Source organism: Fonsecaea nubica (assembly GCF_001646965.1).
Source record: "Fonsecaea nubica strain CBS 269.64 chromosome Unknown Scaff82, whole genome shotgun sequence".
Taxonomy (NCBI): Eukaryota; Fungi; Ascomycota; class Eurotiomycetes; order Chaetothyriales; family Herpotrichiellaceae; genus Fonsecaea; species Fonsecaea nubica.
The window spans coordinates 85,314-109,636 of NW_019173755.1; the positions used below are offsets into that span (position 1 = coordinate 85,314).

The 24,323-nt window shown below is 52.8% G+C and overlaps 6 protein-coding genes across 6 annotated transcripts; 5 read left to right on the forward strand and 1 right to left on the reverse strand.

The window, feature by feature from the left end:
- Positions 1–6,950: 6,950 nt before the first annotated feature.
- Positions 6,951–7,571, reverse strand: AYO20_09204 (hypothetical protein; the record flags this gene model as incomplete). Its single annotated transcript, XM_022647475.1, has 1 exon — positions 6,951–7,571. The coding sequence occupies one exon, from the start codon at positions 7,569–7,571 to the stop codon at positions 6,951–6,953; it is 621 nt and encodes a 206-aa protein (XP_022496568.1).
- Positions 7,572–10,085: 2,514 nt separating this feature from the next.
- Positions 10,086–11,747, forward strand: AYO20_09205 (hypothetical protein; the record flags this gene model as incomplete). Its single annotated transcript, XM_022647476.1, has 5 exons — positions 10,086–10,302; positions 10,359–10,657; positions 10,705–10,826; positions 10,877–11,179; positions 11,252–11,747. The coding sequence occupies 5 exons, from the start codon at positions 10,086–10,088 to the stop codon at positions 11,745–11,747; spliced, it is 1,437 nt and encodes a 478-aa protein (XP_022496569.1).
- A 1,845-nt stretch (positions 11,748–13,592) lies between these two features.
- Positions 13,593–17,247, forward strand: AYO20_09206 (hypothetical protein; the record flags this gene model as incomplete). Its single annotated transcript, XM_022647477.1, has 3 exons — positions 13,593–16,006; positions 16,054–16,660; positions 16,705–17,247. The coding sequence occupies 3 exons, from the start codon at positions 13,593–13,595 to the stop codon at positions 17,245–17,247; spliced, it is 3,564 nt and encodes a 1,187-aa protein (XP_022496570.1).
- An 836-nt stretch (positions 17,248–18,083) lies between these two features.
- On the forward strand, positions 18,084–18,947 carry AYO20_09207 (hypothetical protein; the record flags this gene model as incomplete). Its single annotated transcript, XM_022647478.1, has 2 exons — positions 18,084–18,248; positions 18,375–18,947. 2 exons carry the CDS (start codon positions 18,084–18,086, stop codon positions 18,945–18,947), a joined length of 738 nt encoding a protein of 245 aa, XP_022496571.1.
- Positions 18,948–20,386: 1,439 nt separating this feature from the next.
- On the forward strand, positions 20,387–21,223 carry AYO20_09208 (hypothetical protein; the record flags this gene model as incomplete). Its single annotated transcript, XM_022647479.1, has 1 exon — positions 20,387–21,223. The coding sequence occupies one exon, from the start codon at positions 20,387–20,389 to the stop codon at positions 21,221–21,223; it is 837 nt and encodes a 278-aa protein (XP_022496572.1).
- A 1,092-nt stretch (positions 21,224–22,315) lies between these two features.
- Positions 22,316–22,990, forward strand: AYO20_09209 (hypothetical protein; the record flags this gene model as incomplete). Its single annotated transcript, XM_022647480.1, has 1 exon — positions 22,316–22,990. One exon carries the CDS (start codon positions 22,316–22,318, stop codon positions 22,988–22,990), a length of 675 nt encoding a protein of 224 aa, XP_022496573.1.
- Positions 22,991–24,323: the final 1,333 nt, after the last annotated feature.

Below are 24,323 nucleotides of genomic sequence, written 5' to 3' on the forward strand. Positions count from 1 at the left end.
CACATGAAGACCGGCTTTTAGCGCCGGGTACTACTGATGATAATAAATCCCAGAAGCACGCAAGGCCCGGTCGTGTTTTCGTGTATATCGAGCATGAGACAAGGGAGGCATTGGGCGAGAACACCTCGAGCTGGCTTGGTCGATTGAGACCGACTTCTCTGTCCGAGCATCGAGCACATTACAGGAGGCCCCCTTGCGTGCTCACACCTCTCTAATCTTAGCCAGCACGCCCACAGACCGGGTAGCGTGACCATGTGTCGATAATCACACTGAATGCATGTGCTTTGACCTGGGCTGGGCTGTGTGGAATTGTCTTGCCAACACGCTTGGAATGCTACCCTGTCTTTGCTCTTGACGTGGCCATCCAGAGGGTGCTACTCCGTCTGCAATGGAATGGGAGTTCTTGTTGTGGACTGTATGGGGGATTCGTTGCAGAACCAGGCATTCACTGTTCGGGGAGCTCGATACGCAGCTAGCCGAAGGACACGGAAGGAGGCTGTGTCGCCAACAGTCTGTCCGCTCAGCCACAGACATCCTCAAGGACGAAGAGCAGTACGAGGCTGTCATTTGAACAACATTGTACCTGCAGGAATCACCCAAACACGACAACCAGGCCATGATTGGTTGCGTAAGTCAGGAATTGATTTACATGGGAAGACTTCTCGGTGCTTGTCAAGACACTGGGGTTGGCATAGACACCTCCTGTTGCCATGCGCAGGATCGAGATGACAAGAACAATCAAACCATCCAAATGTAGATGTCTGGGCATGTGGACATGGCACACAAAGTAGAAGCACTCAATAGAAAGGTATCCGGTGCAATTGAAGGAGGCTCAGTGGGAGGAGAAAGTACATCGCAGGGACTCGGACACGTGGACCAGAACTTCGGCGTCGGCCGTAGCCCATGATTCTCCACGATGCTGTGCAGCTGAATCACAACTCGTGAATCTGGCACTTATCCGCGAGTAGCCGACATGCTGGACATTGGATCTCTCTCTCATCAAAATGGGTAGTAGCAGCGACCACCGCTGCAAGGGGCAACGAATTGACGGGAGTGAGGATTGGGAGGATACGGGACCTTTGGCGGTCAACGAGTCGGAGAGCTTTAGGACGCATGGTACTTCGGAGGCCACAGCACAGCGACAGCTGCAGGTGATCTGCGACCGGTCTCATTCGCAGATGGCAGCAAAGAGCTGCGGCAGGTCATCGTCGTGGCATGCAGCAGTAGCTGGTGCCAGTTGGACGGTACGGATTGGAGGAACTTGGCTGATGGGACCGAAAGAGGGACCAAATGCACGGCCCTTTGGACTACCGCGCGCCATGCACAATGCGCCTGATTAGAGGCATTCAAAGTTGACTGAGAAATCAGAGCATTGACAAGGCGCAGATTGATGGATGCAATGGCACCAGAGGGTGGCATTCCATCTTACATAAAAGTTGTCTGTACTCATGTGTTCGCAGCACGTCCGATACTTGAGAGACGGAACCCCGAATGGTGCGAAGCCGATACAAAAGTTCCGCCAAGTTGAAGAAAACCTTTTGGTCCGGACAATGAGCGGCGGGTTCGGAGCAAAGCAAAGAAAGGATAGAACTGTCGAGAACTGCCTTGTGGCTCGGGTCATCATGCGGGATCATGCAAGTTCTCTCTCCCTTCCAAACCTTCCCATCCCATTGCCCTTCAAGTTCAAGCTGCCACTCTTTGTGGAGCAAGTGCCGCGGGCCCTAAAGCCAAAATTGCAGGAGTTTGGCCCAGGAGCCCCAGTGGCCCGCGTCGACGGGTGTAACCATCAAATTGGAACCCATCCGGTATGCTCCAGCTGTTCGGTTTCCATCCGCCAACTTCGACCTCTGACTCGAGGAGGAACCCCATGTCCACTGTTCCCGCCGCAGCTAAAAGCAAAAGCAGCTAAGCCGCCGCCTCACCCGTTACGATTGGCTGCTCTGCAGGACGATCTTATGCTCTCCGACCGAATGCTTTTAGGCTGCGGGATCGACATCGAAAGGAGACATGATGGAAGACGGGAAGGGAAAAACTCTCTTGTCCTGCGCTGGGCAAAGGGGAAACATCGTCCTGCAATAACGACAAGAATAGAAACACATAAAGACTGTACGAGGACGAATAGTAAACTTGAGGATTTGAACGAGATTGATTATCATCACTGTTATCGATAGGCTGATGATTATGATACGGCAATCGATAAAGTCGGATAGACCCTATGAAGGTGGGAACGTTCCCATAACAATGAAGACTGCTTCTTCCACCTCGCCGCATACACCCAAGACTCGCGTCCGTGGATTTCTATGTGAGATATTGGTGACATTTGCCCATCTGATCCACAATCAGAGACAGGAGGCCTGGGAAAGTAGCCAGGACCTCGAGAGTAGTACAAAAGATGCGTTGAATGGCAACCCTGGACCGGTAACAAAGGAAAATGCTTGTGTGACAGTCTTGCTGCATACTCTTCAAGAGTATTGATCACGCATCAACGCCGCAAAAGAACCCAGTAAACTCCCAATCGTGCCCAATCGAAGTATTCCCTTTTCCCAAACTCCTTCCGCTTGGTATCAAATTCCCAGTGTGTAGTATGATTGATTCGTACAGGCATGCATAGCGTGCATTTCTTGGAGTGGTTTTGTCTTGTTTGACTTTCACCTCCATCTGTTATGGGCCATGTCCGAGGATCTGGTCTGGTCGCGAGTGACAGCGTCGCGGTGGTGGACGATGACCACCTCTCGCTTGACAGGTTTACGAGGCTCTTTGCGCTCGCGTTGTTCTCTCCGTGAGTCGTGGTAGATTCTCTCACCAGCGCTGCTGGAGCCAGATGAGCTGTGATACTGAGGAGCCATTTCAACCAACAGTGACGACTGGAGAATTGGAGTGTGTCTGCGATAGACTTGTTTCTTTACTTGGTGGTGGTGGTGGGGTGAATGTGTCTGGAAGGGCGATGTATGAGACGCAGAATTTCAGCGAGGAGATGCCCTGAGATTTATATCGCGGGTGCAAGGTTCACAGATTTGAGATGGTATGATTCCAAGAAGGTCTGGAAGGATGGCCCTCAGAGAATTGGAAACCTTGTGGCGAAGGTGCTAAAAGTGGTGACAGTGGATGGAGGTGGGGGCGGGTTCCAAAAATGTCGCTAAGGGGGTTTCTTGGAGGATGGTTGTGTTGTGATGGGATTGTGTGTGATTTGGGAGTGCTGACTGTTGGATTGTATGAGAGTTGAGAGGGCAGAATTGAGGGAGGAATTGAAAGCGGCTTTATAGCAGGTGCACAGCAATGCTGAAGAGTCACAATTGCAGGAATCAGCAATCCAGGCTTATTTGGTTGCTGAAGCCTGGTGAGGATGGGTCGGCATCAGGCAGAATCCCAAATCGGGACCTAGCATCAGGCAACTGAAAATCCTAAGCCTTGCTGGCGTGTTGCCAGTGACTCAGATGACGAGGGACCAGGGATCCGGGTAACCAAAACCAAAAGAAACAAACGGCAGCATCCGCAACAGGGCGAAAGGTGCTAAAGGGGTGGATGTTTTTTGGGGTGGACGGGTGACGGGGATGGAAACCAGGAAGGCTATGGAAACGGGTAGGCAGGGTTGGCAGGGCTGTGGGTTGGCAGAGTGGGAAAGGGGACTTTGTGATTCAAACGAAACACAAGACGACCGACGCCCAATCGAGCAGCAAAGTCGCACACTGCCGTGACGGGCTCGGATTCGTGTTCCTCAAGATTGGCAAGCATTGGGATGGCATGGTGGTGGGAATCCCCTGGGAATGTGGATTAATTGGGCAGCCAATTCAATTGACTTTGGCTGGAAATTGAGACAATCCACTGGGACACGGCACTGGAACTGGCCTTTAGGTGGAAGAGATGGGGGACTATGGGCACGCCCGGGCGCCGGGCTACGAATTACTCGTAAAGTTGAGAGGACGCTTGCACTCGTACCTACCAGTGCTACCTACAGAAGGTGCGGCATATTCTCATTCGAGAGGAGCCCCCTGCCCACCCTTTCGTATTCCCTTTGGTAAAGTCGAATCCCCGAGTGAGGGGATGACGTTGCGCCGAAAGATCAAAGGGAGCCAAGTCACACACCATGCGCCTGCAGGGCTGGGGAAAGCAAGCTGCAGGTTCACACCTAGGTCCCTTCACTGTACGAAGTGCCTACCTACGTGCCTGCTTAATGCATATTTAGTTGAACTACGGGCGTGCATGCCAGCTGTGTGGCTCCCTCACTTGCCTGTCAGAGATCATCCCGCCACAACAACCTGCAGGTATTCCATCATTCTACCTCCCAAGCCTATCACAGTCCACCTGTTCCTGCAGCAAACTGCGGCAAAACAAACTCAAGGGTATTTGGTGTCCCGTACTTTTCGCACCCTCTGGTCTCCTCCTGGACCCTTTCGTTTGTTTTTTTGCCACCGTAGCATCGCCATTTTCCAGCCCGCCCCTCGCTGCGACGAGATAGCTGCTTGAGCAGTGATCCTTATTGTTTGATTGCCTCGAGCCGGCGAAGCGCTCACCAGGTCCGCTTAGGGGCAATTACTTTGATGATCACAGCGACTCGTCTCAGCACTGGCGCCTGATTCTGAAACCAACACGCCGCAGCGTCAACTGCGGCACCAGACCCCCATCCTCCCTTCTCCGAACCTTCCAAACAAGCTGGAAACAAACCGCCACCAGAACATACGAGTGCTAGCTATAAACAGTATGGACGAGTTGCAAAAAGGGATACAACCGGTTGACAGGGGAAAGAAGAGTCAGCCACTGTTCCTGGAAACCCAGCCCTCAGGATGCCGCCCCAATCTGGCCTTATTAGTTAATTTGACACCCAACAGAGAGCCTCTTTTTGTCCTGTCCTGCGCCACAATCTTTCTCAGCCTGAGGTTGAACAAAGTCGTCCGGACCATCTTATCTCAGAATGTACTCGGTACTGTCAACAGCCTCAACCTGACGAAAGGACGAATGAAACAATCATCCGCCTGAACATTGCTACCTGCCACTCCTCCTGTACAGTCCTATTTCCAGCAATTTGCCTGTTCCCGGTTTCTTTTTCCCTAACGTTGTCACCCTCATCGCAGCCCAATTGTGGATGCTGACCCGCCGCAACTGTTGCCTCCAGATCGCCGTCTGTAAAGCGAAGTCTCGAAAAAGCTCCGCCCAGCTAAAGAACGTTCAACATCGAAGTTCGTCTAGCACTTCGCCAGGTGAGGCGTTCGTCAAAGATCAAATTCAATTGGATGCTGGCGGCGGAATGAGACCGTTAAAGCCAGTAAGTGGGGTTCGCTGCAGAAAGGGCGTGCTGGGGAACGCGTCAAACCCGAAAACTGTCCGCGTTTGGTTCAACATGTGCTAAAGAGCTATCTTGTCGCCATGTACTTTCCGCTCGGGGGAACATGACAGCAATGAAGTCAATTCGTGCCCAACCGGGGCGGAGATCGACCTCGGCTTGAACTCCAAGACCGGATGTTATAGTACTATGGATCGACATTCAGGCTATCACTTCCCGTTCCAGGTCTCGGGTAGAGAGCGCAATGCCCATGTCACCTTCGTGGGTGCCTCCCAGTCTGGGTGCCAGTCAGCCCGACCCTGATGGCTAAACCTCTGAACCAGTTCATCTCCCTTTGACCATCAACTCGGTCATGCGACAACCTGTTCTCGAACAGCGCTTCCAAGACTCTTTTGCCGTCATGGTGCATGGAGCTGTTCGCTACACCTCCATCCCCACTCGCGGTAGAGCAGGCTACCACTACCTACTCGGTGGCAATCTCGGAGTACATGTGGCTACCGCTTACTACTTGCGCCATCACACCTTCGTTCGTGCCTGCGGAGTCCCGATAGTACATCTATCGCTGCCCAATACCGCCTGAAGACACCCCGAATCTTGCTGAAACGAGGTTCTTTACCCACTTCCTGTGATCATGTCAAAAGCCCGCAGGAAATTCCCTGGAAGAGGCTTTCCATGCAACAAAGTGCCGGCGCATCCGGCGGTGACTATGTGTCTTGTCTCTATCAGTATCCTCAGTGGCTACGGACCACGGGAGCTGGGGAAAGGAGAGGTGCCCGACCAATATGCCACGGGTGATCTTCGCCTGCCCAGGAAGCCACCTAACCGGTGTAATCAGAGGCCAAGCGAGGCGCGACGCTCTGGACAAAGCTCTATGCCTGGACAATTCGCGAGGTCACGGATCATGAGACACGGCCTCCTCTCTGCGCCATCGGTGCTGCTGCGATATGAGGTCATTGACTTCCTTCAGTGGCTCTCGACGCCGGTGACCTGCCGAGTGTTCCACATGGCTTGCCTTGAAACAAGATGAGGCGGGATGAGGCGAGTTGAGAACTGGATGCTAGCCTGGGGTTGCCCCATCGCCTCTCTGCGAGGGTCTAACCCGCCCGCGGGTTGTACGAGCGGCCGGCGATGTGAGTTTCGTCACCGCAGTCTACGTTGATCACATGAAGCATCCGCAAAGGCAGATTTCAGATTCGCCGTGTCTACCGCTCCAGCTTGCAATCCGCAGCGTGGATCAAACCTTTTCCATTTTGATTACCTTTCAAACATATCTGCCTCCTTCGATTAATTGAGAGAACATAATAGATTTCTCTGAACAGGTGGATACATCCGACATTGAAGAGCAGAGCACGGTAAGGGCATGACAAAGAATCATTTGTGATATATTTAGATCCACCTTACTCTGCTGATAGTCGGAACGCTAATTCACCTGACATACTATGGTTGGGATAGAGCGTTCTTCAAGCGTATGAACCTTTTCGATACATTGGTGGACTTCCTTAGAAATACCCTGCACTGTCAGACTTTGTAAACTGAGCTATCAGAGTTACTATTTTAGTAAGTTGACCAAATACCGGAATAATTTCAAGAATTCTCAAGTTACAAAAGCTTCTTTTATTTGCAACTAGAATCTGAATCCTGGCGGACAATGATAACAATTTTCGTGTACCATTTACAAGAGCGCAACCATTCCCAAGAAAAGACTACCCATCATTCCCACGGCAGGCACAGTATAACCGTCGGCGGCACCGTTGCCGGCTGCGCTGGTCGCAGAAGCAGAAGCACTAGATGCAGATGCGGACGCACTGCTCGCCACCGACGAGGCACCACTGGTCGCAGCTGATGAAGCAGAGGATGCGACATCGCTAACGGTGCTGGAGGCCGAGGTCAAAAAGGAGGATGCTGCTGAAGTCGCACTGTTCACAATGCTGCTTTGGGCAGAGCTTGCGCTGGCCAAGACACTGTTGATTTCGCTCGAGATGCTGCTCTGAGCAGAGGGGCTGGCGGTGGCTGCCACGGATGAGAGGCTGGCAATTCTGGAGGATGCGTCCGAGGAGATGGAAGAAGCCTCGGATTGGGCGGCAGAGACGAGCGACTCGGCACCTGAGGGTATAGCACTCGCAAGGGACGACGCAATTGAGGCCGCGGAAGTGACGCCCGAGCCAGCAGCAGAGGTTACTGCGCTGGCGATGGAGGTGGCGACCGATACGAGTGAGCTGATATCCGAGCTAACGTCGCCTTGAGCAGCAGCGCTGGCGGCAAAGGCCAGAATCAACGGCTTGGAGAAATGCATGTTGACAGGGTTTTTGTTGAAGGAGAGGTATCGTGATGCCGATGAGGTTTCGGTGGCTTTGGCTGGGTAAGAGGAGGCGAGCACGTTGAGGTGGAGGTTAGTCGACTGTCTGAGTACAAAGAAGTCAACCTGAACTGAAGGCCCAACAGTCCAAGGTCAATGATATATACCTGAAAGTCAGTTGCGCCTCAAGATGACGTCCTCTCTATGGCAACCGGAGGTGGAGCAGTGCTATGTCACTGATGAGCCACCATCATCACGTTTGCGCATAGTATCGACAAGTTAGTGACACTTGGGGGCGGCCGGAGTGGGCACCAAGCCTTGCGGGTTGAGCCAAAGAAAGTCCGCAGCCTTGCAGAAAATCCAGTTTCGTCCGCTCGCCAGAGACGGAGGTGCGGGAGGTTCCAGACAAGGCAATCGCCCTGGAGACGGCGGCCAATTGAAAGTGAGAAGGTGGGGTTTCTTCCAGAGGCAGTTGCGTAAGACTCCTTGGACAAATACAAGTTGCATCGCTTCTCATTGGAGCATATCTAGGCGCCAAGGTTCAGCAAACCTTTTCAGCCTCTTCTGCGACCTGAGGGGCTCAGTCACTGCGTCATCACCCGCCACAGCAACTGCGCAACCAGCATACGAGTACAGCATACTCGGTATGCAAGGTTACTACGAGGTACTCGGTACATGGACGTGCCTGCACGGTGCCAATGTAGGGCACACTCTGGATTGGAACATGCCTGTCAAACTGATATGGTTGCGCTGCCAGACCGTGGCTTCCCTCATTCTATTCAGCGTCAACCCAAGTGATCCCTGTGACGAGATTTACACGCCTCTCGCCAGCATGTCTGGTTGAGACATTTCCTCAGGAGGCACCAGAGGCACTCGGTACACAGTAATTTACTCAAGGCCACCTCTTTCGGCATTATGTGTCTCCTGGTCGAGCGGCTTCTGTGTCCTATTGTGCTTACCCTGGGGTTCCAGACTAGCGAGTTAACCATACTTCAAACCGCCCTTGGACATATCTGTTCTGGCACATTCTCTGGGTGATTGCGAGCCGGAAAGCAATTTTCGAAAAGCCCGAGACCCAGGGGACCCCGGAAGAGTGTCGCCAGCCAACCGGATGGAAACGGACAAAACCTCCTCCCCGCAGTGCTAACAAGTTGCCATTTTGTGAGGAAGGTCAAGTCGACCTCCCGATGTGAACGAAGCAGTCTTGTCAAGACTACCGAGAAAGCTGCTCTCCCTTGCGAGGACCCATAACAGAAGTGTCTCGGAGTCCGGGTTACCTCGTTAACGCAGATACAGCCACGGCTATGGAAACAGAGTTAAACTACTATTACCAAGCTCTGAAAGTCTACTATCCCCGTCCTCCCGTATATCGAATCTTGATTATTGAACCATATCCAACCTGGCACAACCAGAACGGAAGTTTGCACCGGCTCCGGATAGTGGAAGAGCGTCTTGACACCGCGGGTAGGTACCTGCCTGGCCAAAGCCTCAGATCAAAGGATGGCGTCCGGGGCAGGGGGGGTGTTGAAAGGGGGTATAGGAGTCTCGATTGCCATGGAATCGATTTCTCAGTCAAGACAGTCGGCATCGACCTTTTTGTATATGGTTCCCACACAAAATCGGAGAGATCAACCTATGTGGTGGGATACACGCCACCCGGCGAAACTGCGGATCGTGGCCATTGGACGACAGCCTGAAACAAATCAAAGATGCCAGGCTGAGGAGAACTGACTTGTGTCCAAAAGCGACTGTTATCGTCCACAGCAATTACCCCGTCATTTCGGTCAGTGTGTCTTTCTCGTGCTGCGTGCTGGGTACCTGATACAAGTATGCCATTCTGCAACGCAAAGACGAGTTCATGATTGAGGAATCCACGCGCGGAAAGCGACTTAATAATCCTACTCCCCCTAGACATTTCGGTACTGCAAGTGGCTATCTCCAACGGGAACTAAACCCAAACTGCAGAAACATCAGCACTAATTCAATTGGTCCAAGGGGGGCGAAACAAGCGAGAACAAGAGCAACAAGACTCGAGCGGTGCTTCCAGAAGTCGCTCGCTGAAAAGCTTCTTGACGCAATCAACAAATAGCCGAAGTACTGGCTCGACTGTGGCGGCAAAGGCGTGGAAATTCGGTCGAGGATGTTGGCCGCCAGTGCCGAAGTTGTGTGATTCCTTTTATGTCGTTCAGCCCTCGCTCATTTGCCTTACGCACACCCTTTCACGGCCTGCCATATCTGTTTTGCTGCAAGGATAGACGGGAAAGAATCCTTCGACTGTTCAGAGCGGTTTTTCCCCCTCCGCTGCGTTGCGGGAAGAGTTGAGACAAACCACAGTTCCATCAAACAGCACATCGACAACGCACGAAAGTCCTATCGATCTTACTGAAGTCGGATCCTACAGCGGCGGCTAATCTTAATTTTGCACTCATCCTACCGCCATGGAGCTGGCCTGAATCACAATCCATCACCTCCGCTTCGATACTGATGAACTAATCAGCCCTACTCAGCCTGATGGGAGCTCGCGAGTTCATTGGCCATGACAGTCGGAACCTCAGTCGAGATGTCCTTCAAGAAGAAGGGAATGGCGAAGGAGAGCGATCCAACACATCTCGCAGGCTCGTGACGAAGGCGAAGCTCATCATCACCCCGCTGGATTCCCATCGACGCGAGGCTTTTGCGTCGTATCCATCCGGAACAAGCCCTCTCCCAACGGAAAGTATTGACGAATGTAAGACCACAAAAGTCACCAAGGTCTCCGAGCAAGGATTCGGCTAACATTGGCAGACATTTCCATACTTCGGAAGGAAGAGCTGTGTTTGAAAGTCACTCCCGATGTCGAGCATCCAGTGATATCAATCCTTTTTCCGTTGTCGATGCAAGACCCAGGTCTCTTCAAATGTCTGCTTTTCGGAGCCCAGAGTCTCCATGACTGGCGCCGTGATCCCTTTCATGTCAATCGCTCCCGGGACATGCTCAAATTGCAGAACGAAGCCATCCTTTCTCTGCGAGAACGCCTTTCGGCGCCGTCGGCGCACCTCGACGATGGTGTCTTGATTTCAATTACTCATCTGATGATTGCCGATGTACGTCAATCCACCACATGGGTTCGTCGCGTCTAACCTGTCTCCAGTCCAGTCGTAGGGATCTGGCGTCACTGAAATCTCATCTCAAAGGGGCCAGGCAAATTATCTCGCTACGTGGTGGACTTGGAAATACGCCTGCTCACCTCGCGATTCGGGCCCTCTTGACGACGTATGTCTCGGGAAATCGTCCACGTCGAACTCTATTAACATCGGGTGTAGGATGGAGTTTTACATTGCCCTCGGCCAATACCTTCAGATCAGTCCTGATGACCCAACCGCCATTCCCAAAAGCCACATCGAATACATCCGACATCCGTTCCCTCCCGACATATGCCGCGAAGTCGCTTCGCTTCCCGTCGGTCTTGCTGAAGCTGCTCTCTCCGGCCATCTGAGTGTTCAATGCATCAAGCTCCTTGCTTCAGTTGCATCATGGGCACCCTTAGTTGACGGCCTCACTTCTTCTTCCCCGTCGTCATCGTCAGCTGCCTCTCCTTTTGACCAATCACAAGATCTGAAACTCAGGTATTGCAGGCTCTTCTGCGAACCAAGAGAATGTTCTCGGAGCGCCATCACTATATTACTTGATCTAAAAAGATCTAGATTACCCGTTGGCTTGGAACATGTCATTTGCTTAGGCTTGGCCATCGCCGTCCGCCACCTGAGTGGAGAGAACCGCACCAACATCTTCGACACTGCCTCACTCGCCGCATTGACCAAGAGTGTCAAAGCTATCGAGAGCCCCTCGGTGTCAGACTCCGAAGTCATCGTCTGGCTTTCCCTGCTCATCAGCTGGCGTATACAATCTGCGAAGCCTGTACCAAAGGCAGACGCTCTTTTGGATTACGTGTTGGACTCATTTCCCGTCTCGCGTTCCTGGAAGAAAGTGTCGGCAATCTGTCGCAAATTTTGGTGGTTCGACTGCTTTCAAGCGGAATGGGAAAAGTGTTGGTCTCGCGGCATGGCAAGACAGCAGCAGCGGTTATCAATGGAACAATCTTCTACCACGAGCTCCAGACGACGATCCTCGGTGGGCCAACCAGATGGCATCGCTGCTCTTCAGAGTTATACTGCGCATATCGAGTCTGGGTGATAAGTGGCGTGGCAGCCTTTCCTCGTCTGAGGAAACCGCTGGACAGACATTTAACTGGCCCTGGATTACGCCACAGGCATAACCAGCACGCGCCCAGCTTTGGGGCCCATGTTGGGAGCATGATGCGGTCATGAGACCCGTTTTCGGAGCTGACTATGTCCACTGACTCTTTAGTCCCGAGGGACGTCTGCTATACGATCTGAAGTTTCGGGGGTGGTGGTTCATTCGTGAAATCCCAGCTGAACAAACTCACCAAGTCAATGTTCCTAATGTTCTCGCAATGGAAGAGCGACAACTCAACTACCTTCCTTGCGAGGACGCAGACATTGTGTCGATTATCGCGTTGATAGCGATAGACTAAAGCTTCCGGACAACCATTTGCTTGTACCATAAGACGTACATGGGCATATGTTGGCAAAGCCGTGAGACGAAAGGGCGACGTATAACAGCAGAATTTACCGATTTACCAGATTCTTTTCGCCAGCGCATTTGGGTCGCGCATGCCAGGCACCCCTCGAAACCGAGCTTGTCCTGCGTGATCAGCACAGTCTCCCTCTTTGCTCCCCCTCAGTCACGACGGGATCATTAAGGACGCCATCTCCACCTTACACCAGGCACCACTGAGTTACTGTGCATTTGGGATTGATATGATGTAGATTCTTGACACACCAGGCCCCCAAGGACTTGGAATGGTTCACATTCTCTCAGCCCCAGCATTTTCACATCGAGATAAGGAGGGCAAACAAGGACTTTCGCATTTGGTGCCAACGCTGCCATTCCTGTTTCGCTTCTATTCCACCTGGCAGGGGTGGTTTTTGGGTGTGGAATGGACGGATCACACATTAGCCTTGTATAATATCGAACTTGTTCTCGAAGGCGTTCGATTGTAGTCGCTGGGAGGTTCGAGCGGAGGATGTATTATATCCGATTCGACTGTCCTGTGACGGAGTTCAAGGTACGGGGCGTCACTTGTTTGTGTGGCATACTCGTGGAGCGGGCCTGCGGGCCGGGGATGTTCAATAAAACTGCGATCCACATCATGCCTAAGGCATTGGTCGCCGTACCGAGATACCTCGCACAGAGAAACCATGCTCCGTTAGCACGTTGTTTGAACGGAGCGCATGGTCAGGGGAAGTGGAAGTACCAGCAGTTATTGCTCTGAGCATCAGCGGGTGGTCCGTATCACCAATCAGACGAATGAAGCGACAGTTGGCGCCCAAGGACGTGGGGCGAGTCTTCGATAGACACCATCTAGAGCGCTTGGTTGGGCGGTTACACGCCTTGGATCTCCATTGAAGGAGTCGCACAAAATAGCAACTGGGCCAGCAGGTCTTCTAGTCTGGCTGGACATTTGACGGGAGGAGCAGCATAGAGAAGACTTTTACTTTTATGTACGCTTGCTGTCGCGTTGTTGAGGTAGACAACTGAGGAAGAAGAAGAAGAGGGCGCAAGAGAAATAGGGCGTCGAGTCAAGGCGCCAACGAGTTCCCCCTCCTTGCCTTGCACTGAGAGGTACTTGTAACTCCTGCAACTCACGCGCACAACCCATCTTCCTCCTCTTTGGAATCTTCCTGTCAGCTCTCAGTTTTGCAGCGCTTGTTTCGTCCTTTGCTCAGGCCATCTTTCAGGTCTTGCTCGGCATCAGCATTTCCCTTCTTCCGTTGTTTCTAAATCCGTGGCCTGGACCCGACCGCAGTTGAACCACCTCATCATCATCATCATTGCTCATCCTTCTCACAGGGCAGGCCCCACTCCCAGATCACATTGCGAGTTCTCTACCACCTACGAAACTCGACAGCAGTATATTCTACGTTTTGCTCGAGAGCCGCAAGCGCTTCTGGAGCCATGAGTGTCTCGGGCCAGCATGGAAGGCCGGACGGCGAGATGTTCCTCAACCGTCCCAATGACCGCGACTCCCCCACCATCGTCGAGCCTTTGCGCATTAATAAAAGAACCTCCAGCGCCTCCTCAGGCGTGCCCTCTATTGCTGGCAAGCAGAGCCCTATTCCCCAGCAGCCTGCTCAGCCTGCCACTGTCTACCCGATGCCATCCCTCCCCTACCCGGACGAGCAGGCTCGCCTGCAAGCACAAGCCACGCGTTCCAACGGCTCTCCAGCCCCATATCCTTATCCGGATGTGAGAAGAGTGACTTCTCCTGAACAGAGCGGAACTGGAGGCAATGGGGCAAGGCAGCAGGCAAAGAGGACGACTTCAGGAGATGGGCGAATTCCACAAACACTGGCAGAACGCCGGGGGACTGCGCCAAAGCCTCTGCCAGAATCTCCCGGCCCGGATGCGCCAGATAAAGAAGGACTATTCCAGCGCCCCCCTCAGCGAGGCGATCCGCCGAGCACGGCGCCTCTCCCGAGTCAAAATGAATCTCGCCAGCAGTATTGGCCGCCACCCCCCGAAGGTGCGGCTGCTGCAGCAGATGCTTTGAGCAGGTTGAAGATCAGGGACCCTTCCTCGATCAACCGAATAAGTTCGACGGCATCCACATCCACCACCAGGGCTCAGCGCGGATCTCCTCCACCGCCAGAAACGCCAATCGTTGGCCCAGGGGCCCGTCCACAGACCGACATCGAAGCCCGCTACGCAGCGTCTGGCATTGCAGGCACCGCAACACTGAACAGCTTGCAGGCCCAGAGCCTTGCGGCTCAGCAAAGAGCCTCTCAGTACAACGTGCAACCTCAGCCCGCCCAGACACAGACCAACGCTCCCCCACGGCGGCCTTGGACGCCGACCGAAGCCCCGGGGAGCTCGCAACACCCTGCTCCGACAGTGTATCAAGGTATGGAAGAAGCTCGCCCATCACCCCCAACTGCAGCCACCGCATCGACGACACGCTCAGGAGCTCTTCAATCTCCAACTCGAGCCCAGCATCCTGTCGAAACTGAGATTTCCAGGCTGCAGCCTCATGAAGAGCCTCCTCCGGCATACTCTCAGATTCCTGGTGGGAGGAACGTCTCAGGGAACGAGAAACAAAGGAGAAGTATGGTCGGGGCCGCTGTGGCGCCAGCGGCGACAGCAGGAATCGCACCCACAGTAGCTCCACAACCAACCAACTTCATGCCAGGAACACAGGTCCCCAACCAGATGGACCACCCAGCATTTGCGAACGACCCTAGGCAAGCAGTCCAAAGCCCACAGGTCCATGCGACCATGAACGGACAGATGCCACAAGCACAGCCCATCGTGCCTCAGACACCCTCACAAATTCCTCCCGCTTCTCCGCCACCGCTTCCCGAGGGTTGGATAGCCCATTTGGACCCAAACTCGGGGCAATATTACTATATCCACTTACCTACACAGTCGACGCAGTGGGAGTTTCCCAAAGGTCCGACGCCTCTCAACCTCAATGATACACCTTTGTCTCCGGTCGCCAGTGTCTACCAGAACCCGCTTGCTTCACCTGGCTTGTCTTTCACTTCCAAACCACTCGCGTCTCCGGGCATTCCCATGACTCCTGGATATGAGCAGCAAAGTGTGATGGGCTTGCCTGGACCAGCAGCCTTCACTGGCCCGCCTCCGAGCGCTGGTGTGGATCTGTACAAGGTGGTGGCAACGAATGGCGTCTACTTTGGTCCTTATCTTCGCTATGCCAATATGGATATAGAGCGTGGCATCTGGTATGGATCGATCCTGCTGGTCACGGATGCACCCCAACCGCCAACAATACACATTCATCAGAGTGTTGATTTGTCGCCAAACCCGCGCCAGTTGAAAGCCAGTGGCATTTCAACTCATCAGCGATGGACATTTTACAAGTACGAGGTTGACCTGCACATGGAAGAGTCTGGAGCTGCAAAGTGGACGTATGCCATTACTTCTCACCTGGGTTGCACGAGATATGAGTTTCTGGTGGCTGGCAAACATGAGACCAATTGGCGTTTTGTATGCACCTCTGCGAACGACTTTTCCCTCAACGTGAGCGCCAACGAGCGCGCCCGACTGGGCGGGGTGGGATTCATGTGGAAAGACATCATGCAGAAACATGCCGAATGCGGCGGGTTCCACTGCCAGCTCGGCTTGGGCAGTCAGATCAATGCCGACAGGCTGTGGAAGGAGATACCATCGCTGAAACAGTGGCTGTCAACGAGCGGGAAAGAAAACCGCAAGAATGCTGTCTGGACAGCAGCGCACGAAGAGGACGTGACGCATGCATATTTTCATTATTACACGAGTCATTTTGATCAGCCATATTTGCGCGAGGCTTTTGCCCAGATACCCCATATCTTGACGATTGATGATCACGACATGTGAGTTGATATCACTGTTAGGTTGAGAAACAGGCTGACGAGAACAGATTTGACGGGTTTGGTTCTTACCCAGAATACATGCAATTTAGCAACATGTTCAAGAACATTGGAAGGATTGGTATAGAGATGTATCTGCTATTCCAGCATCACACTACACTCGAACTCCTTCGGAATGTGTCAGACGACAGAGATCTGTTTACCATTACGGGGACGGGGTGGCACTTCGTCAAATTCCTCGGGCCAGCGGTCGCCGTGGTCGGTCCAGACACTCGAAGTGAACGGACACTCCATCAAGTCATGGCAGGCCCTACCTACCAAGGTCTCTTTCCGAAGATTGCTCTGCTCCCACCAACAATCCAGCACTGTCTCCTGATGATACCGGTCCCCTTGATCTATCCGAGGCTGGATGCTGCGGAATCGATAGCGCAGACCGTGGCAACCGGGAAGAAAGCGGTGACGGGGGCCTATAACGTGCTCGGCAAAGTGACGAGCTCCGTTGCAGGCGTGGTCGGAGCGAAAGGAGCAGTTGGATCGGGATTTGACTCGGTCAAACGTGCCGTCGGGAAATCTGGGCTCATGGGAGGTATTCTGAGTCCGTTTGGAGACATTGACGTTCTCGACGAGCTGAAGGACCAGTGGACCCATGATTCCAAGGTGAGTGTCACAGCCCCAGCACTGTGCTTTGCTAATGTGATCAGGATCTGGAGCGGACGTACTTCATTCGGACCCTGCAGGGGATCTCGCATCAACGATCCATCCGCATGACATTTGTATCCGGAGCAGTCAACACATGTGGAGCGGGTCTTGTCCACGATCCATCTCACCCATCAGACCACAAGACCATGTACCAGATTATTTCGTCGCCGGTGGTGAATACTCCGCCTCACAGCTATGTTATGAAACTGCTCAACAACAACAAACCACTCTACATCCCTGCGAATGGACAGCGATCCACCCCATCACAGCCGACCGACACGAAAGAAGACATGATGGAGATCTTTACGCACGACGTGACGGGGCAACCCATCAACAACCGGAAATTGATGGCACGGCGCAACTATGTGGCGGTTGTGGTCTATGATCCCGAAGTGGTCAATGGCACATTTGGGCAGACGGACATGCACCGAGGATCGGGCAAGTTGAGTCTGGCGGCCGACTTTTTGGTGCAGGGAGAGGGCGCATATGGAAGTGTGGTCAAATACGGACCTGTGGTTGTGCCGAGCCTGGAGTATGGGCGTTGAGGTTTTGTGCTCGGTAGATGGAAGTAATTTTGCTAAGGCATTGCTGTAACGAAGAGATGGACCATGAGCAAAGTGAGCAAGGCTATACGGAGCGTGCAGCCACCACAGACAGTGCTATGTATGTTTTTGAGCGTATGTTTGAGCGTATGTTATGATATTGGACGTTGATTTGTGATTTGTGAGATTGGTATTGTCGCGATCAATATTTCAGCGCGATATATATATCTATCATGTCGATATGTGTGGATATGTGGATTCATATGAAATATGAAATATGAAGCATTCCTACCTATTTTGGACCTGGGATTTGGGATTGAAAGGGGAGGGAGGTATATTATATACCTAGATTTATGTATCTCGGCTGTATTGCGCAGACTTGATAGATACATAGATAGATAAATATACATTCAATGAATGAGTGAATGAGTGGGTGAAGGAATGATATGCACTGGATCCCCCCCCTCCCTTTCACCCCTCGTCTCACTCCTCCGATTCGGGGCGAGTGGAAATGGCTGACAAATCGCAATTTTTGGAGATTGATGGCGGGATGGCATGGCAGGATGGCGGGGAGGAGCAGGAGGGGACTTGGATTTGTTGTGTATGTACGAGATACTTGTTAGGCACTAGGTAGATGTTGTCATTCTGTCGAGTTATTGTACTATGATTACCTCCCAGTACAAAGTAGGTATTTATTTCTTGATCCGTCTTTCTTTATCTGTTCCATAAAATAAACAGATTGTTTCTTCCTGTCTTCCCACGCCCTAGGTACCTATCATACATCTATATCTCCCTCTCTTCTTGTACGATCCGATCCGACAAGTTCCTTTCCTTCAACCATGGCCACCAACGGCGCCACGCCAGACATCATCCTCTACACCAACCACGGGTGTCCCTGGGCGCACCGGGCTCATGTGGCGTTGAAGGAGCTCGGACTCCCCTACAAGGAGGAGATTATTGATCTGGACAGGCCGCGGGATCCGTGGTATTTGAAGGTGAACCCGGTATGTTTTTTGCCTTCGACTCCGAACTCTACCTCCGTCTCCGGGAGAGATATCTCAGCTGTGTCTCTCCGTGTATGTGCACGTGTGTATGGTGTGGACTGATCGGTCGATCAACATCAACAACAGCGTGGCCTCGTCCCCAGCATCAACTACAACGGAAACATCATCACGGAATCGGCCGTGGTCGCGCAGTTCCTGGCCGACGCCCATCCATCCCACTTGCTGCCGCGCACCGCGTCCGTCGACGACGCCCTGTACCGCGCCCGCGTGGCCTTCTTCGTCGACACCTTCGTCTCCAAGGCTCTGCCGCTGATCTTTGCCGGCTGGCGCGCGCAGACCGACGCCGAGAAGGACACCGCCGCGCAGGACCTGGTCGCCGTTCTCGTCAAGGAGGTCGAACCCCTCATCGACTGGGCCGGGCAGGGAAAGGGCCCTTACTTCGGCGGCAGTGACAAGTTGACGCTCGCCGAGGTCGACACCGCGCCGTTCCTGCTTCGTCTCCTCGGCTTCACCAAGCCCGAGTACGGCATCCTGAGCCCGAAACTCGACGCCCTGCTCGACGAGAAGACGCCCAAGTTTAAGGCTTGGGCTGCCAAGGTGGTGCAGGAGCCGAGCGTCACGTACATTTGGAACGAGAAGGCCGTTGCCGAGCGGACCAAGGCTCGGTTCGCGAAGCTGGCCGCCGAGAAGAAGCTCTAGATGTAGTAGCACAGTCGCAGTCAAGAAACAGCCTTGCTTAGTACTACTTGCCGTTTCATTTTCTCTTTAAGTTCAGAAGAGGGGAGAAGGAAAGAAGAAAAGAAAATTTCCTTCTCAAGAGGACAGGAAACTCTCTTTCGCCGAAACTTGTCTAACTGTCTTCAGCCAGTCTTGGACAAAGGACCTGTCCATCGTTCTCCTTTCTGTGAGTTTCATGTGTCGGATGTTCTGATCGAATGCAGTCTCGCGATCGTTGTCTCGTGTCATAGCGCTTATGACGTGCTTCGTCAAATTGAATCACATGCACTCAACCCACCTGAACAGGCGATACGGATCCAGAAGTTTTTGTAGTTTGGTTGTTTCGGAGGAAAGGCACCTTGGCGACCGCATTGAGCACGAGTATCGTTATGATGCACACTGACACCTTGGTGCCGGGTCAAGTACGAAGCGATATCAAGAACCATCTGAGCGTGTCGCTGCTGAGAGTCGTTCTATCCTGTCGAGAATCGAATGCACTTTGATTGAAATCCATTCGCTGGTTGTCTTGCCAGAAGTGTCCCTTTCAATGTAACCGGACTTTGCTTGCGGCACGCAGGAGGCGTAACGCATTTAATGGAACATAAAGTAGGTGGGTTGCAGAACCATGATAGGAAGTGACCTATCGTCTTTACTGAATCAGTGATGTTGTTTGTCGAGGGTGTTTGGATCTGGAATAGGAAGTGGTCGAGGCCAATCTGGAGACAGTGTCGGGCAATTGAAGACTTGCTGTATTCGGGCTAGTGAAATCGCAGTAGCCAAAAGAACCTAGGGCCATCATGGGGACAAACTGATCCAGCGAGACCTTTAGCAGCGCAGAGGTATGACGCTTCTAAGGAGTGGGCTAAACAAACACTGAACGCTCAAGCCTCATGCAGAGCAACGAGCGAGGTATTATTTGGATGGGAACTCTGCAAGTAAATCAACATACCTGGTATATCCCGCACCCACCTAGGCATTTCGCTAGGCGGTCCTATTCGGTACGTGTGTTACAGCCGACGGTGGTCAAGGTTCAACCGAGCTGTCGAATCAGGCAACCCAAAAGAGCGTCCACGATAGATTCTGCCTAAACGAGTAGTCTAGACGAGCCGTCAATGCTGATATGCCAAGTCAGGGATCTTCATTGCGCCTTATCTGGGCAGGCTCCTCCTTTTAGGGCCTAATGATGCAGCGTGACTGTAAGGGTGACCTCTCTAACGGGAAAACCTGTTCGCGTTGATTTGGAATTGACGTTCGTGGCGTGCTTGACGGGATGAGACTTGAAAAGCAGGATATAAAAGCGGGATGGAGCATTGGTGGTGGATTCCCCAAAGTCCCATGCTCCTCACATCGAGAGTCTCGTTTTGAAAGCTCGACCACCACGATCTACTAAAAAATTGTCAACACCCACACGTTGTTGGACGATGCCATATCTTACCACCAACGACGGCACCGAAATCTATTACAAGGACTGGGGCCACAAGGATGCTTCCGGCACTGTTGTCTTTTCCCATGGCTGGCCGCTGAACAGTGATAATTGGGAGAGCCAAATGTTCTTTCTAGCCAGCAAGGGATACCGGGTCATCGCTCATGACCGCAGGGGTCACGGCCGTTCAAGCCAACCCTGGACAGGCAACGACATGGACACCTATGCCGACGACTTGCTGCAGTTGTTCGAACACCTCGACTTGAAGGATGTGATGATGGTCGGACACTCAACAGGCGGTGGTGAAGTTGCCAGGTTTCTAGGCCGTCACGGCTCCAGTCGGGTCAAGAAGGCGGTGCTGGTCAGCGCGGTGACGCCGCTCATGCTCAAGACCGAAGCCAACCCCAAGGGCACGCCGATCGAGGTCTTCGACTCCTTCCGAGCCGCCATGATCAAGGACCGCTCACAATTCTTCATCGACGTCCCCTCTGGTCCGTTCTTTGGCTTCAACCGTCCCGGCGCCAAGGTCTCCCAGGGTCTCATTCAGTCTTGGTGGCAACAGGGGATGATGTGCGGGTTCGTCAACTCGTACGAGTGCGTCAAGGTCTTCTCGGAGACGGACATGACTGAGGACCTGAAGAAGATTGAAATCCCCGTGTTGGTATTACACGGTGACGATGACCAGGTCGTGCCGATCGAAGCGAGCGCCCACGAGGCTATCAAGCTGTTGAAGAACGGCAAGCTGGTGGAGATCAAGGGCGCACCTCATGCGTTGCCGAACATTAATGCGGATGAGGTGAACGCCGAACTGCTGAAGTTTTTGGAGGAGGAATGAGTTGCAAAGGGAGAGCTTGCTGTCGCCAGAACATGAATACTGTTGTGGACATGACTTGTATGAGACGTTGATACCTGCTAGATACATGATATTGAATGGATATTGAATGAAATGCGCCCTCAAACTTGAATCAGCGAAGTACCAGGACAGCGTGAGATCATGTCCAAATATGGAATGGCCGCGGCCCAAATCTCATGCCGTTTTTGAAGGAACTTTTGTTCACTTTTCTCGAATTGCCTGCTTGCATCGTATTGATTGTCCAGTGTAAAAGTACAGAGTGCATCGAACCAAGAGCCAAGATGCGTCATTCAGGTCTTCAGCGCGAAGTCCTCAAGCTGTACCGAGCTTGTCTGCGTGCTGCAGGCAAGAAGCCAGAGGTTGGTGTCCCCGATTCTTCTCTTCTCCTCTCCACATTTGTCACTCAGTCATATCTTACTCTACCTTGGTTCAACAGGCGACAAGAGAGCACTTCCGGACCGCAGCAAGGTGAGTGTTGCCCCCACGAGCTGTTATACGAGGCGGCTGCTATAGGATATTGACTGATCAAGTCACTCTAGACGCGAATTCCGCAAGAACCAGACTGTGGACAAAAAGGACTTTGGAGCTGTTGAAACACTGATCAGAATGGGAGCCCGCAAGCTCGAGCTCTACTCGTCGCCTGGTGTTACAGACATCCATTGAGCCTGGCGATAACCCTGTTCCATTTTCGATGAAACCACCTTCTCATCGTGGCCTTTGTCCCCTTTGTCCTCATCATGGTGATGCTCTGTGGGATCACGTGACACGGAAGCTTCTGGCTATATACCGAAGCGTCTGGCGCCTAGTGGCAAAATCGAGCAGCAGGCAGAGGGTGCTTGCGTTTCCCAGAAGCATCCAGCAAAACGGTGGCACGGTCGACATAATCTGCTTTCTCATCCATCTCGACTGGCCCAGCACCTTCTATCAGGCAAGATGAAAGGCTATAAAATCTTCGTCGACGAAGGGTTCTCTGCACTTCGACATCCATCAAGATCAAGTCTTATGCATTCAACTCGAACGAGAATTGTCCCTCAAGCCTCAAGAATAATCAAGCCAACGCTTTCCACCAGAAACATGTCTTTCCTCTTCCCAAGACTCGCCTTTGCGCCCGCACGCTGCGGTCCTTCCCGCCGTGACATTGCGCCGCTCTTGTCTCTTTTCGACGACTCTTTCAATGAGATCCAAAGAGCCAGTCGGTCAACCAAGAAACAATGGAACCCTCGCTTCGATGTCAAGGAATCAAACGACACTTACATCCTTGAGGGTGAACTCCCAGGTATCGAGCAGAAGGATCTGAGCATCGAATTCGTCGATGAACACACCTTGACCATCAAGGGCCGAACCGAGCGCACCACAGAATCTGGTACTCGCCCTTCGGCTCTCCAAGGCGACAACAAATCTGCGATCGAGGAAGCCCCTGCATCCGAGACTGGTAGCGTCAAGTCGCATCAACCCACTGTCGAAGATGAGGAGCCCGCCAACTCATCCGCGGTCGCTGCCGTCGACAGCAAGACAGAAGTGGCTGCACCGACACCTGCTCAGCAGGAGCAACAGCCAACCAAAGTTGAGCAACAGCCTGCACAACAACAATACTGGATCACTGAACGCAGTGTGGGAGAGTTCTCACGCAGCTTCTGGTTCCCACACCGTGTGAATCAGGAGGCGGTCAAGGCTTCATTGAAGAACGGCCTCCTTAGCATTGTGGTTCCCAAGGCCGCACCTGAAAGCAGACGCATTGCTGTTGAGTAAGGCCGCCAAAGAACCTGCAGACAGGACTATCTGTACGACACCAGCGTGAAGGCTGCATAGCGTGGCGTTACAAGCAGGATATCGGATTCGGATAAGGTTCATGAGCCGGCTATCTACGGGACATGGGCAAGGGGAATGACTGGGATGTATGAATAGAGGATCTCGGCTCCCTTGCAGCTCTCGAGCTCTAGAAATAATAATTCACTTGATTATTCTCACACACGACTGGCTGTTTCCCACTGCTTTTTCTGTAATTTCCCCCTCATCTGACAATGCGTAGTGGCACCCTAACCAAAAGGTAAAAGGAAACTCAAAGTCTGACTATTTGCACATGTCGATCGGGCTTATGACGAGGCACATGTTTTCTAAAGTCAAACTGCGCCATTCGATGCATCCGGATCCTTATGGGTTCCCCGCTCGAGTGCAGAAGGGAGGCTGGGAGACTACGGAGTGAGGAGTCGGTACAATTCATCTGCAGCTCCAATTAGTATTGACCGTCAGACGCAGGTGTTTCAGACACCGATGGTCTTGGGGCGATCGTATTCGCTGGTTACCAAGGTGCCCAATGCATTCTTTTGTCGCGTAGTGGTTTTGCGCATGTGATCGAGGTCCGTTCCCCCAATCGTCACCAGTACCTACATCGCTTCGTTTGCGCGCGTGTAGGTATCCAACAGCATCTTCTCTCAAGTGTGGACCGCGGACGCACATACACTTTCAGCTCGGTGAAAGTTCCACAGCGGACTATCACCCATCAGACAGGCCACCATCGTCACCTGCGGTTGTGGCAAAAAAGGGTGTGGAGGTTTCTTCGTGCGGTGTTGAGCGGAAGTTCTGGACCGTCAACTTTGAGATAGGGCATGGAGTATACCGATGGACGTGAGGATCGAGGACAAAGGTTAGGTAGCCGGAGTTGCACAAACGGATCTCAAGATTTGGGGCTTAGCCTTAGTGGCTGACTCGATTGCGTCAGGCGTGTTCTCCAGTGCCTGGGCCCTTGACCCTGGTCTCTCTTTTGGGGGATTATCAAGGGGTACCACTGGAGGAAGAAAGAGAGGGGAAGGTTAACTGTGGCGTCCCCAGGGACGGTGGTCCGATGGGTGGGTAGTAGAAGAGTTTAGCGGTGGCTGATGCTTGGAATTAAGCGTCTAAAAATCCGGTTGAGGGCAAGAGTCGGGGCCCTGGGCTTCAGTTCTGCTTGTTGTGTTTGGCCACTGCTGCGTCTCCGGGCGACCTGAAATTTGTTTACATGGGGTGGTTTCAGCCAATCAACCCCTCGCCCCTGCACCACCACCTCGTCTTGCACATGAGAGGATTAGCCCTGCATTGAAAGCTT